General features: G+C 38.8%; 1 protein-coding gene across 4 annotated transcripts in view; it reads right to left on the bottom strand.

The window, feature by feature from the left end:
* The window catches only part of ZNF608 (zinc finger protein 608), a 112,582-nt gene that overhangs the window by 51,961 nt on the left and 45,404 nt on the right, over window positions 1-15,217 (bottom strand). For all 4 annotated transcript variants that reach the window (XM_054488631.1, XM_054488630.2, XM_054488633.2 and 1 more), the window contains exon 3: window positions 12,213-12,468. In XM_054488631.1, the coding sequence (XP_054344606.1) occupies window positions 12,213-12,468 (256 nt within the window). The remainder of the gene's footprint in view (window positions 1-12,212; window positions 12,469-15,217) is intronic.

Genomic DNA, 15,217 nt, shown 5'->3' on the forward strand with positions numbered 1-15,217 from the left:
ATTTGATATTTTAAAAAATGCTTCCTAGAAAGTGTTTTCATAACATCAGAAATGCTTGTGTTTTAATGTTAAGATTAAAAGAAGGCAACATTTAAAAGTGTATCTACCTAGAACTACTAAGAAGTTATAGCAAGGTTGCAGGATATAAGGTTAATATACAAAAGTCAATCAATTTCCTATACACCAATAATAAGTAGAATTTGAAATTAAAAACACAATAATATTTACATTAGCAATGAAAAAGGTGAAATACTTAGGTAGTATAAATGTAAAAGAAATATGTATAAGATCTATATGAGAAAAGCTAAAGACCAGGCATACTGGGTCATGCCCATAATCCAGTGCTTTGAGAGTCCAAGATGGGAGGATCACTTGAGCCCAAGAGTTCAAGGTTGCAGTGATATGCTTGTGATGTGCTTGATATGATTGTACTACTGCACTCCAGTTTGGGCAACTGAGCAAGACCCTGTCTCTAAAATAAATTTTTTTTTTTAATTAGCCAGGTGTGGTGGTGCACACCTGTATAGTCCCAGCTACTCAGGAGGCTGAGAAGGGAGTATGGCTTCAGTCAAAAAGTTCAAGGCTGCAATGTGCTATGATCACACCACTGCAATCCAGCGTAGGTGACAGAGTTTAAGACCAGAGTAAGACCCTGTCCCTCAAAAAAAAAGAGAGAGAGAGAAAGAACTGAAGAGCTAGTTTCCAAAATATTCAAAGACCTTTTCAAATTCAATAATAAGAAAACAACTCTGTAAGAAAAATGGGCCAAAAACCTTAACAGTCAGCTCATCAGAAAAGATATACAGATGGCTGGTAAGTACCAGCAAAGAGGCTCCATATCATAAATTGTCAAGAAAGTTCACATTAAAACAATGAGATACCACTACACACCTATTAGAATGGTCAAAATCCACAACACTGACAACACCAAATGAACTCTCATTCATTTCTAGTGGGAATGCCAAACAGTATTGCCACTTTTCCAAAAAACAGTCTGGCAGGTTCTTACAAAGCTAAACATACTCTTACCAGATGATCCTGCAATTGCACTCCCTGGTATTTACCCAAAGCAGTTAAAAACTTTATGTCCACACAAAAACCTACAAATGGATGTTCACAGCAGCTTTATTAATAATTGCCAACCTTGGAAGTTACCAAGATGTCCTTCAGGAGTGAATGGACAAATAAACCATGATACATCCAGACTCAATGAAATAATATTCAGTACTCACAAGCATTGAGTTATTGAGCCACGAAAAGACATGGAAGAAACTTAAATGCATATTGCTAAGTAAAAGAAGCCAATCTGAAAAAGGCTACAGACAGTATGATTCCAACAATATGTCATCTTTAGAAAGAACAAAACAATGGAAACAATAAAAAGATCAGTAGTTGCTAGGGATGGGGGAAGGAGAGATGAGTAAGTGGAGCACAGAAGATTTTTAGGGCAGTGCAAATACTCTGTATGAAACTACGTAGTGAATACAGCTTATTATACATTTATCTAAACTCACTGATTGTATCACACCATGGGCAAACCGTAATATAAACTAGGAGCTTTGGGTGATGGTGTGTCAATTAGATTCATCAATGGTAACACATGTACCACTCTGGTGGGGAATGTTGATAATGGAGAGGCTATGCATGTGTAGGGGCAAGGGATATATGGGAAATTTTTGTACCTTCTTCTCGATTTTTCTGTGAACCTAAAACTGCTCTTACAAAACAGCCTTTTAAAAAAGTGTATCCAGGTCGGACACAGTGGTTCATGCCTGTAATTCCAGCACTTTGGGGGGCCAAGGCAGGAAGATCGCTTGAACCCAGGAGTTGAAGACCAGCCTGGGCAACATGGTGAGACACCATCTCTACAAAAACACAAACAAAAAAAACCTTATCCGCTGAATGATCTCAACTAAAGACACTAAGACAAAGGCAACAAAAGCAAAAATAGCCAAGTAACTAACAAGTAACATGTAACCAAAAAGATTCCACAGAGTAAAGGAAACAATTAACAGAGTAAAAAGGAAAAAGAATGGAAAAATATTTATAAACTGTTTCTGACAAAAGGTTAATATCCAAAACAGGGATTCCTTCAAAGCAACAGAAACACACACACACACACACAATGAAAAAGTATGCAAAATTTTTTTACACAATTTTTTTTACACAATTGTTCATTGGGTTGTTATTTGCTATAATCCCAGGAACTCAAGAGGCCAAGATGGTAGGATCACTCAAGGCCAGGAGTTCAACACCAACCCGCACAACATAGTGAGACCACCGTCTCAGCCAGGTATGGTGGCACACATCTGTAGGCCCATCCCAGCTACTTGGGAGACTGAGGCAGAAGGATCACTTGAGCCCAGGAGTTTGAGGCTGCACTCCAGGCTGGGTGACACAGCAAGACCCTGTCTCTTTTATTTAAAAAACAAAAACAAAACAAAAAAAAATGGTGAGGGCTGGGGGAACCCTTGAATAGACTTTTCTCCAGAAGAGACACACAAATTGCCAACAAGTATGTGTGAAGATGCTCAGTGCTCAGCATCACTACCCACAAAGGAAATGCAATCAAAACCATGAGACACCATCTCATACCTGTTAGGAAAGCCATTATTTAAAAAATCAAAAGATAACAATTCCACTTCTGGGTTATTTATCCAAACTGAAATCAGGATCTTGAAGAGATGTCCGTATTCCCATGTTCATCACAGCATTATTCACAATAGCCAACATATGAAAGCAACCTAAGTGTCCATCAATGGGTGAATAAAGAAAATGCGGAATATACACACACTGGAATATTATTCAGCATGTCAAAAGGACATCCTGTCATATGTGACACCATGCATGAGCCTTAAGGATATTACGTCAAGTGAAATAAGCCAGTCACATAATTATTACACATATATGATGTATCTAAAGTAGTTGGCCAAGGCAGAAGCAGAGTGGAATGGTGGTTACCAGCAACTGTCGGTGGGAAAAAGGGGAAATTGTTGCTCAATAGGTATAAAGTTTTAGTTGCTCAAGATAACTAAGTTCTAGAGATCTGCAGTACAACACGGTACCTATGGTTAAGAATAAAAAAAAAAAATCAAGAAAATGAACTAACATATTAAGTGGTTACCTAAATTGTGAGATTATAGAGTTTTTTCCCATCTACATTTTTACTTTTTTTCCCAAATCTCCTAAAATGGCATGTATTCCTTTTATAATTGAAAAATAAAAACCGTATTGAGGATATGAATGATTTGAGGGAAAAAGCATGTCAAATATTTTGTTCCTCCTTTCTTGTGCAGATTAATCTTACAATAACAAGGTTGGAAGCTGAAATATAATAAAACGTAATGAGATTTTATAATGGATTTTTAAAAATCAGTGACAAAGCAGATTTCTCTATTTTCAATTGTCTAGACCAAACTTAATTTAAAAGTAACATATTCCTGACTAGAAAGCTATACTACTTAAACAGGTATCAAGACCATATCACTTTATTCCACGAATTTACTCAACATTCAACAAATATGTATGGCGCACTTACTCTGTGCCAGGCGCTGGGGATCCAACAGTGAACAAAACAGATGGAATTTGTGCACTTAGGAAGCTTGCAGCATAGTGGGGCTGAAAATGATGGTTTGTATACATCAACCCAGCTGAAGCTGATTCAAATACTACTGCCAAAATCAGATGCTAGAATTATAAAGAAATTCCTATCATTCCATGTTTAAAAATAAACTCCAGTTATTACATCACACTTGACTCCCTTTCCAAAGAGCACTTTGTAAAATAGACAGGAACTTTTGTGAAGGGGTAGACAGAAATCCAGAACACCCAGGAATTGTATGAAGAGCAAGGGCTCTGAAAGTCCAACCACAGTATGTTCAAATTCAGACTCCCCCCCACTTGCCAGGTGTGCTGCCTGGCACAGATGAATCCCTTTCTAAGTCTCCTTTATTAAAATATAGATAATGACAGTGGGCTTATTTTGGCTTTTGTTCTGAGGATTAAAGAAAATCATGACCTGACAAGCATGCCTAGCACAATGCCTGGCACAAAGTAAGTACTCAACAAGCTAGTCCCTTCTGTTATCTACAAAACATACATGTTTACACATAAAAACAACAAAGAATCAAGGACAATGATGTAAAAGTCAACAAAATGGGGGGACTGGAGTAAGTGGTAATGACTGTTGATGGATACAGGGTTTCCTTTAGGGTGATAAAAAATGTTCTGAAAGGAATTGTGGTGATGGTGGCACACCTCTGAATACACACAGAAAAAAACACTGAATTATACTCCTTAAGTGCGTAGATTATAAGTTATGTGAATTATATCTCAATAAAGCTGTTTGTTGTGAGAACTTATTTTTAAAATGTCAGTGGAATACTTTAACCAAATGCCTACCTAGGATAATAAGCTATTCTTTGCAACCAATGAGACCATCTCCATTTTGTAATTAGAAAATACATCTTCAGCTCAAAGTCACTATAATATTAAGACACTCAAGATTTTCTTACTAATTCCTTCGTTACAGGAAGATTAAAAAGCAGAACAATACCACATATACCCACAAATGTTACAAGATAGTGCTTACATCTTTTACTATAACTAAGTCCTAAGAAGAAAATAGTTTTAAAGTTTTCCATTATATATTCACATATAAGAACAAACCTGGCTACAATATCAACCAACACAAAAAAAGAGGTAACAATGTCTTTACACAGTGAGTTTTAAACCTATTGGTTCATTACTTAGCACCTAATGTCACCACGAAAATATATACACAAATGACACCAAAAAACAAATATTTGACCTAAAAACATTAAACTGAATCCTACTCAACAGCAGCTTATTTTTCACATTGACAAGAGTTAAAGTGACGCTCTATGTTGTTGCTTTCCAACAAAATACACAATCACTCATCGTATCCAAATTTGGTTGCATTCCGTCATCAGGAAAGCATAAAACAAGTAGGTCCAAGAGTAAAGCAAATCCAGGAAAATGGCACAAAACCCTGGACAATTCCTTCCTTTCTCTCTATTCAGTACACCTTTGTTGACTGTCTATTGTACGCCTATGTGAAGACCTGTCTTCCATTTTTTTTACCTTCTGTATTTTTCTGTGAAGCTGGTAACACTTCATTAATCTTTTTTTTTTTTTTTGAGACAGAGTCTCGGTCTGTTGCCCAGGCTGGAGTGCAGTAGCGCAATCTCGGCTCACTGCAAGCTCCACCTCCTGGGTTCACGCCGTTCTCCTGCCTCAGCCTCCCGAGTAGCTGGGACTACAGGCACCCGCCACCACGCCCAGCTAATTTTTTTTTTGTATTTTTAGTAGAAACGTGGTTTCACCGTGTTAGCCAGGATGGTCTCAATCTCCTGACCTCCTGATCCGCCCGCCTCGGCCTCCCAAAGTGCTGGTATTACAGGCTTGAGCCACTACGCCCGGCCCTCATTAATCTTAAAATGAAAATACCCTGATGAGTTTTGTTGTTTATTATGTATCCTTAATTCAATTTTATTTTTACTAAAAAAATTATTTTCATCAGTATACTCAGAATAGAGGTAACTAAGATGGTATATGGTCCAGTAAATATACAGATTTGATTCACTATTGGGGTTGCCTTTTCCATGTGAAAGTGGGTAGCACTTGTGTACTTCAGAAGTGCACTGCTACCCTGTGCTGCTCTGTTGACAATGGTGACGAACCTCAAGGAACTATCCACACTTTCTTTTTTTATTATTATACTTTAAGTTCTAGGGTACATGTGCACAACCTGCCAGTTTGTTACATATGTATACATGTGCCATGTTGGTGTGCTGCACCCATTAACTCCTCATTTACATTAGGTATATCTCCTAATGCTATCCCTCCCACCTTCCCCTACCCCATGACAGGCCCGGGTGTGTGATGTTCCCCATCCTGTGTCCAAGTGTTCTCATTGTTCAATTCCCACCTATGAGTGAGAACATGCGGTGTTTGGTTTTCTGTCCTTGCGATAGTTTGCTCAGAATGATGGGAACCATCCACACTTTCACTGACAACTTCCATGGCAAGATGGCCCAGGAAGCCGAGGGGAAAGTTCACAGCCAGTACAGAGTGGCACTAACTAGCAGTTCTTCCAGCCCCTCAGAACTTCTGTAGAGTTCACATTGAGGCTCACCACTTGGCCCTTTTTCTCATTAGCATGGGAATTAAACAACCATGCTCACCTGCCCAACTCACATATTGGGGGCTGATTTATCTCCATTTAGCACAGGAGTCATAAGAAGCATGCCCAGTAGACATCTGAAGTTCCCCATTACCACACTGTTATAATCGCCACTGATTTGGATAGGGGTAACGAAATACAGACATCTTATTCCTCTTGAGAGTCAAAGTTGAATTGATAAAGTCACTATGATATACCTCAATAAATAATATTTCACTCTGTAAAGTACTGTACCAACTCCATGCTGTTACTGAAAATACAAAGTAAGCCTGGATTAATGTTTAATCTCGCCTCAAATTAATCAGAATTTCAAAAGAAAAGTTCTATTTTCAGTAGTAAGATTGACAAGTAAATACTGCAGAATGAGAATAACAATACCACAGATTCATTTTCCATTACATAGGATCATTTGCCTTTTAATTAATTAGCTTGAGGCTGAGTGAGATACCTCACTATAATCCCAGCAATTTGGGAGGCCAAGGCGGGTGGATCGCTTGAGCCCAGGGGTTCAAGACTAGCATGGGCAACATGGCAAAACCTCATGTCTACAAAAAATACAAAAAAAAATAAGCTGGGTGTGGTGGTATGCAACCTGTGGTCCCAGCTATTCGGGAGGCTTAGGTGGGAGGACCACCTGAGCCCAGGAGATCGAGGCTACGGTGAGCCATGATCACAACAACTGCACTCCAGCCTGAGCGATGAACTGAGACCCTGTCTCAAAAAAAAAAGAATTAGCTTGAACCTCCTCCTACATTGCACATTTAAACACTATCATCTTTATGACTTTGGAGATACAGGAGAAGCAGAAGAATTTTAGAACATCTCTGGTGATTTAAAAGAAAATCATTTCGGCCAGGCGGGGTGGCTCACGCCTGTAATCCCAGCACTTTGGGAGGCCAAGGTGGGTGGATCACCTGAGGTCAGGAGTTCGAGACCAGCCTGACCAACATGGAGAAACCCCGACTCTACTAAAAATACAAAAATTATCGAGGCATGGTGGCGCATGCCTGTAATCTCAGCTACTCAGGAGGCTGAGGCAGGAGAATTGCTTGAACCCAGGAGGTGGAGGTTGCAGTGGGCAAAGATCGTGCCACTGCACTCCAGCCTGGGCAACAAGAGCGAAACTCCGTCTCAAGAAAAAAAAAAAAAGAAAAAAAAGAGAGAGAGAGAATCATTTCTTTCTCCAGTTAACTACCCTGAAAACATTGATTCCCAAAATCAGTTTCCTTCCTTGAAAAATGCATAAGGTGAAGAAGGTCCTCATACAAACAAGCATTCGTCCTCTCACACCAGGTGCTGAGTCTTCTCATTAAAATAATAGTCACTATCATAAGTTGCCCTTTGTATTTTCATTGCCCCCCAAACCCCCAAAAACTCTGATTCTCTGAGCACATTCTATATTTGCTACATTAACAACTTTCCTTAATACTATGGGGTTCTGAGTTATCTCAAAAATAATTCAGCAGAGGCCACACAGTAATAGAAGTATTGCATCTGACTCACTTGAGAAATCAACAGTAGGGTCCACTCTTCCCATATCAATAAATTAGGAAGAGTGGTACTACCAGTTGTTTGTTAAGCCTCTTAAATCCTCTGTGGAGTTCATGTTGAGGAGCAAAGCCAGACCCTCTTCCTCGTCAGCACAGTGATTAAACAACCCTGCTCACCTGCCATAGCATCTTGATAAACATTATCTGCTCTGTAAGTAGCAGGTAAGCAGGACGGGAGCCCCTATGTCCATTTTATACCTGGGAAAGTGAAGCAATAATACATGTGTCTTCCTTACAGGGAAAAGGTCAAGGAACTTGCAAAGGGCTAAGACATCAACTCTTTGCCATGAGACAGTGGTTCGCAACCTTGTTTGCACATTAGAATCACCTAGGGAGCTTTGACAAAACACCAATACCAAACCAGACCAAAATGCCAACCCAGACTAAACAAACGCCTGGGGTGGTGCCTGGGCATCAGTGGGTTTTAAAAGCTCCCAAGGTGATTCAAAGGCACAGCACCGAGAACTGCCTTTGGCAAGTACCACTTTTCTTTCTCTCACTTTCTTTTCTTCATGGCTTTACTTAACCAGTAAGAAAGTGAAAGGGTCGTGAATGATAGAGTGGCAGAGCAGTAGTAAATAACGGTCATAATAATGGCGACAGATGCAGCTAAACCAAGTATGTTCTCAGGTAAGGCAAAAAAAAAAAAAAAAGCCAATAAGAAACATGATTCAATAAAAATCAAAAGGAAACACATTCATAAAGGCTAAAAAGCCAAGTTCAGCACATATGTATTTACACATATTGCTATATACACCATGTTTTTTCTGTTTTTTTTTTTTATTTTTTTTAAAAGAGCAAATTTTCAAACAAATGACTATACAGAGGCATGTGTGTCCCAAATGGCAGGAATAAATGCTAAGGAAATTCTTTCCAACATCTGTGAGTAATTTTGTACCACACATCATTGGTCCTATGCATTCACCTTAAGAAAAAAGATCAGAGTAGAATTACCAAACATCCAAATGCAGTAATAGTTTTTCTCTCCTATTAGGCATGATCTGAAATCCATTAATTTTTTCCAGAGGGAACTTCACTAGTAACACTTTATTCCTGAACACAGCTTGGTTCTTAGACAACCAGTACTTCACGTACTGGCAGTAACACTAGGGGAAAGACTGACGAAAAGAATCCTCCTCTAACGAGAAACTCCAAACACAAGAAACAATTAAATATTGAATGGGGATCCTCCTAGCCCAGTCTTGCGATTCCCAACCATCCAAATAAATATTCAATATTCCCCCCCAAAGAGTTCAGACATGAACTCTTAAAATTCTAGGATCTTAAAACACACGCACATATATGACCTTCACAGACATATGAACTCACGTAACAAATTAGGTTTGTGGAAAACACTACCAGTTACACAATACTCTCCAAGTGAAAATACCAGGGACGGGGTTTTATTCAACTCCATCTACAGGACATTAGTCAAAGGCACCTGACAGTTTTATAAATGCTCAACTTGAAGCTCTTTGTTAGTGAAACCTCATACTACAAAACTATTGCAGCTTACTCTCCCCTCCCCTTCTCCTGGAATCCCTCTCTTTCAGCTCTGCCAAATAACTGGCTCCCAATGTGTTTGTTCTGTGTCTCTCTTTGTTTTTCCCAAAAGGAAAAAATTAATGGTCAAGTGGGTTTAATTTTTAAATTGGTACAAGAGCTTTAAACACACTATAGTGAGAAAAATGCAAATGGAATGCTCTTGCAAATGGTTGCACATTAAACATACATCTTATGACCCAGGCCTTTACTAAGACGAGTTCTTAAATTCTTTGGAGGTCAGAAGTTTAGTTTATTCAGCAAGAATAACTCTATTAACAGCTCCAGCTCCTTCTTGTCACCACAGTAAACATCCACACATTCCAAATCCTGGAAAATGTGAGGCAGTAAAGAGAAGGCTGGAGCTGCCAACAGCCTGAAAACCTTCTAAAGCTATCAGTCTGTTATACGAATGTACAAAGATATTCACAGAAACGGATGGATCGGAGCACGTATAAAAGCAGCCACGTTGGACTCAGGAGACCAATTTTTCAGAGGACAGAGTGGAACTGGTGAGGCTTTATGTATATCACTATCAAATAATAATAATAGTAGTAATATCTTACAGCTCTTTAAGCATATGCCCAGAATTCCAAATCATCTTATGTACTGCTATAGTTTTTAAACCCAGATTTTTTTCCTAAATAATCTTATCTTTGAGAAGAGGCTAAGGTTAAAAGTCAAAACTAAGCAGACTTCTAAGCAAAGTGAAAAATAACCCAAGCTTTACAGCTGTTCCAGAAAGTCTGTGGCTAATTTTACAACATCTACCACCCAGTGAGGTCACACTGCAGGGACTTAGTCCTACTCTACACTTGAATAAATAAAATCATGACAAGCAATAAACTGATGGGAGTGCTAAGTCATAGCTAAGAAATGGGAAGACAGCATTTCACCCTAATGAGTAAATTATCCAAGTACAAAAAAATCTGATGTTCAAGTTTAGGGAAATTACCCTTACACTTTCCAAATATTTTTCTGTTCCTGAAAATGTGCACCTAAACAAATTCACTGTGACCTTATTAAGGTCTTGAATACTTTTTTATACTTTTCACACTGAGTGTCAGTCTGAAAGCCTTATCCACCATTTCCCTTAGAGAAAATCTAAGGGAAGGCAAACTGCACAACCCAAGAGAATAACATGATAGAAGCTTGCTCCCCACATGGGACGCCTTGTACTGGAGGGTGACTGAACAGACAAGCAAGATGAGACAAATTCTGGCTCCTCCTACATCAGTTCCTCCCAGTGTGGTTCCACAGTATTGTTTCAAATGGCTTCCCAGAATATCTGAAAAACCCAAATGAAAAGTACAAAATGAAAGAAGAGACCCAAAACTCAAAAATTTCTAAAGCCAAAAAAGTAAATTTTAATCACTTCCCTCTGAGCAAACAAGAGCTGACCATAGCTACTTTCAGTCCTTTTCTCTGATTCTTTCTTGTATATTGTCTTTATTTATACTTACCAGTGCTATCTACAAATATTTTTATTTAGTTACGAAACATATCCTACAAGAGTATATTTAATATGTAATATTAGTAATTATTAGTAATTATTATGTAATATAGTAATATGTAGAATTCAGAGTTCTCTAAGAACCTTTGTTTTCTACCTTGAAACAGCTTGAGCTGTTTTCTACCTCTTAAGAATTATACTCAACACTTGTCATCTGATTTTCATTTATTTTTATCTTCTTCTTTCATTTCCCAGTTTGTCACTATCCTTAACTATTTTTTCTCAACTACTTCTTGCCCAGCAATTATCCTCAATATTCCCCATCCACTCAGCCACTTTTGAATACATTTCACCTTCTCCCTTTGAGTTTCGGCCCTCAATTTTTCCCCCTTGATTCAGAGGAATCTGATGAATAATTGTGAGTCTCAGACCCTTCTTGTTACCCTCATCTTGCCCTTACTCCTCTGGCAAATGACCATGATATCAACAACTGTCATCTCCCTTATCTTTGACCGATCTAACTTACAGGGAAAAAAAAGTTCCCCCACCCCTTCATTTTTCTTTGTTCCCTGGTCCACTCTGAAGCACCCTGGAGCATGCTTCTTCCTTATCTCTTCTACTCTACTCATTCCCCAATGGAGCACTGCAGCTCTTCTTGGTAGTTAGTTTTCAATTATTGGTTGGCTTGTTAATGACACTGGCCATATGAAACACTTCATACCTGGTGGTCATGTGCTATGAGACATGGCCAACCATGATTTGGATCCACTATCAGCATGGCATATGCTTTGATTTATATTCCAATAGCAATGATAGATTAATCCTGATCCATTTCCTTTGAACCTTGTTTCTCTTGTGACTAATGGATTGCATTTGCCAAATGGCTTGCCGAGTTAAGGAACAGAAAAGGATTTACATCTCTGGCCATAGAAGAGAAGTGACCGGCCTACTAGGGCTTAAGTCTTTGGCCCTGGCCTCATTACTTCTGAGCACCAGCTGGCCACAGCCACATCATGACAATGATCCTCACTATGTGCAAGAACCTTGGCTCAATTCAGAAAGTAAATATAAGCCTCTACAACACAAAAACAACCATGTCAAGACAGACACATTGGTTGGCACCCTAAGAATTAAATAAACTTGAGATCTATCTCCCTTCCTAATTTCCACAATACCTTTTAGGGGAAGAGTAAACCCTGACCCGCTTCTCACAGTCCTTCCATGTTAGCACTTAAAGAGGAGAATCACTTTTAGAAACACCTGACTCATCTACAATTTAAAAGCAGCCATGCACAAGAAGACAAACACGGTTCTTACTTCCAACACAAATCCAGAGAGCGGAAATAAAAAACACTTTCCATTCCTCTCTGAATACTGCAAAACAAATTCTCCTCACACGTGGACATAAATACATCATGGGGAAGAGGGCATGGGGAAATATATAAAAATAAATTGTATTTACCTTCTTCTGTTTCATGCCACACGATCCCTTCCAAATTCACACTGGTCCCAGGTTCACAGGGCCCAAGACACTCTGGCTCTGTCACTACTCCAACTTCACATGTATTGACACCCACAGAACGAGTCCGAACCAAAAGCTGTTCAACCGGTGCTGCAATATTGGATGAAGATGGGGAAAAGTAGGAGGGTAGAATCTGAGGCGTGAGACTGCTGGAAATCGGCGGTGGTGGCGCTGGCACTGTAAACAGGGGGTCAACCTGAAAGACAGACAGGCTTACTGCAGTAGTGCTGCATTCCGTGAATTCCTTTTAATGCAATTTGCTTATATCACTTCTAGAATATATCACCATTCCAAATTCCATTTGCAATTATAATATGCTTTGAGTGTTTTAATGGTGCCAAAATATAAAGTAGAATAGAAATGAGCATTTTGTTTTTTCATGCCAAATAAGCTAAACATGAGAGCGCTAGCTCCCTGAATCATAAGCAGGCCTTCAGTGTCCTTCTCCTTCTAAATTCATCATTGGACAACCGTTAGCCTCAGCAGACGTGAATGAAACATGTTTTGCAAAATTAAGGCTACTTCTCACATGTGATGAAATCTCACTTTAAAAATTATAACATTTTCCAAAGGAGAAACTCCAATAAACACTAAAAATTTAAGTATAAGAGATGAAATAAAATTGTTTTCAAAGAACTTTATAAACCATAATGAATTAAATCACTACTAAAATATATTAGCTTTGCTGAATATATAAAATATATAAACTTTACAATCTACACCAAAACACAAAAACTGGATATTGTTAAGCATGTATTAAGCATCAACTCCTAATTAAGCGTTCTATTGCAAAGTTTAGCAGAATTCATATAAGGGGGGAGATAAATGCACGTGCCCAACGTCAACATAACTTGAGTTTTTCCAATGCACAAATTCTTCTGTGGTTAAACTGGTAAAGATCCCTAATGAGTTTGATTAAGGCTCAGCCACCACCTCTCTAAATACAGGAAATGTAAATCGCAGCCAACTACAAGATCTTGTGGCATCCCCTTTGCACTGCTATCCCCAGGAGAGCAGCAAAAGAGTTCTTCATCACAAAAAGTTTAAAAGTCTGGCCATAATGCAACCAAAGGCTATGCATGTACTAAACAGCACATTCATTTGGCCCATTGTAACAACTGCTAGGACTGCTACAGATAGCTTTGACCCTGATTATTGGTTGTGAAAATGCCACACACAAAGCCCATTTGTACCGAGACTCCAGATTACCTATGTCTTCGTGTTGCACATAGAAACGGCCTACATTTAAGGGATGACACCTTGTATGTATTATCAGTTGGGCTAACAAATCCTATATGTAAAAAGGGCGCGTCGAAGATCATTCTGGTAAAATGTTATCTTATTCTGCTGTTCATAGATTCCCAGTTAACCACTGTAAGTTATCTTTTGTAGCCACTTGGCTACAGGCGTAATAGTATATAGTCTTTGTTGGGTTTTGGTTTTTTTTTTTTTGAAAAGAAACAAAACAAAAAGAGTGTATTTCAAGAGTCATATGAGGAAGTGTGCTCCTAGTTAAACAGCTGAAGCAGTCATCTGTGTGGGCTCCTTGTTCATATGACTGTAGGAACTATTTCTACAGTTTGCATTTCACTAAAATGATAAACTGACGTTCACTTGCCTGAGTGATCCAAGATGCAACAGAACAGCCTTTCACCCATCTGCATGTTAAAAAAAACTTAATTTCCTGCTCTCAAAGCTGCCATAAAACTTCTTTTGCTCCATGCTTTTTATTGTTCTGCATTCTTGATCACAGAGCCCAGGAAAGAAAAGCATTTAACAGCCCCAAACCCCAGATACTGTGATTTATGCTTTTGTGTAAATGTAGCTTAATGTGGATCAAAGTTCACACTGATAGTTCTTATTTTAAAACTGAGCTGACAAATGAACAAAGCAGTTCTGAGAGAGGAAATTTAAGAGGGGAAAAAAACAATGCTACCTAGTAGTCTTTATTACAACTAAAAGACTGTCTGAGATTAGAATCACTTTCCAGAATTAAAAGTAAAGACCAAAGAAAATTATAAACCACTGTTTTTTTTTTGCATGCTTTCCAGCTTCTTAATTTGTATAGTTAGTTGTAAACTGACTGCAATTCGATGTCACATGTATAAATTGAAAAGAAAAAATAGAATATTATTCTGAAAATATTCTTCACATCACCTGATCAACAGCCTACATTAATACCAAGAGAACAAATGTAGCTTGAATAGGATGCATAGGAAAATGAAATAAAATTAGAGATGAGTCTTACAGCGTATCAATTCTCTGATTTGGAGGTGAGAACACAATGGGGCAATGAGAGTTATGGTGGCAAGACATACTAACACTAGGATTGGTGCCAACTCTGATATTAACTAGCTTATGACCCTGGAGAGTCATTCAACCCCTCTGAGGCCCATTTTCCTCAACTAGAAAACACATTCCTGGCCAGGTGTAGTGGCTCACACCTGTAATCCCAACATTGTGGGAGCTCCAAGGAGTATCACTTGAGGCTGGGAGTTGGAGACCAGCCTGGGCAACACAGCAAGACCCCCATCCCTATAAAAAAGAATTTAAAAATTAGCCAGGCACGGTGGCATGCGAGTAGTCCCAGATACTCGAGAGGCTGAGGTGGGAGGATCAATTGAGCCCAAGAATTCAAGGCAGCAGTGAGCTATGATCATGCCATGGCACTACAGCCTGGGCAACAAAGCAAGCCCCTGTCTTTTAAAAACAACAACAACAACAAATGCATTCTTCAGCCGCCTAATATTGATGACAAATCCTATCACAACAGCTTCTAGACTAAATCCTTATTTCAACATAACTTCACCTATAGATATATTTGCATTCAGAAACACGCACACACACACACACACACACACACACACACACACACACCCCTCTCGCTCTCTCTCTCTCATATTTATGTAATTTCCAAGTTCAAATTTCTATGGAATCTGGATGCC

The sequence above is a fragment of the Pongo pygmaeus genome, chromosome 4 (genome assembly GCF_028885625.2).
Source record: "Pongo pygmaeus isolate AG05252 chromosome 4, NHGRI_mPonPyg2-v2.0_pri, whole genome shotgun sequence".
Classification (NCBI taxonomy): domain Eukaryota; kingdom Metazoa; phylum Chordata; class Mammalia; order Primates; family Hominidae; genus Pongo; species Pongo pygmaeus.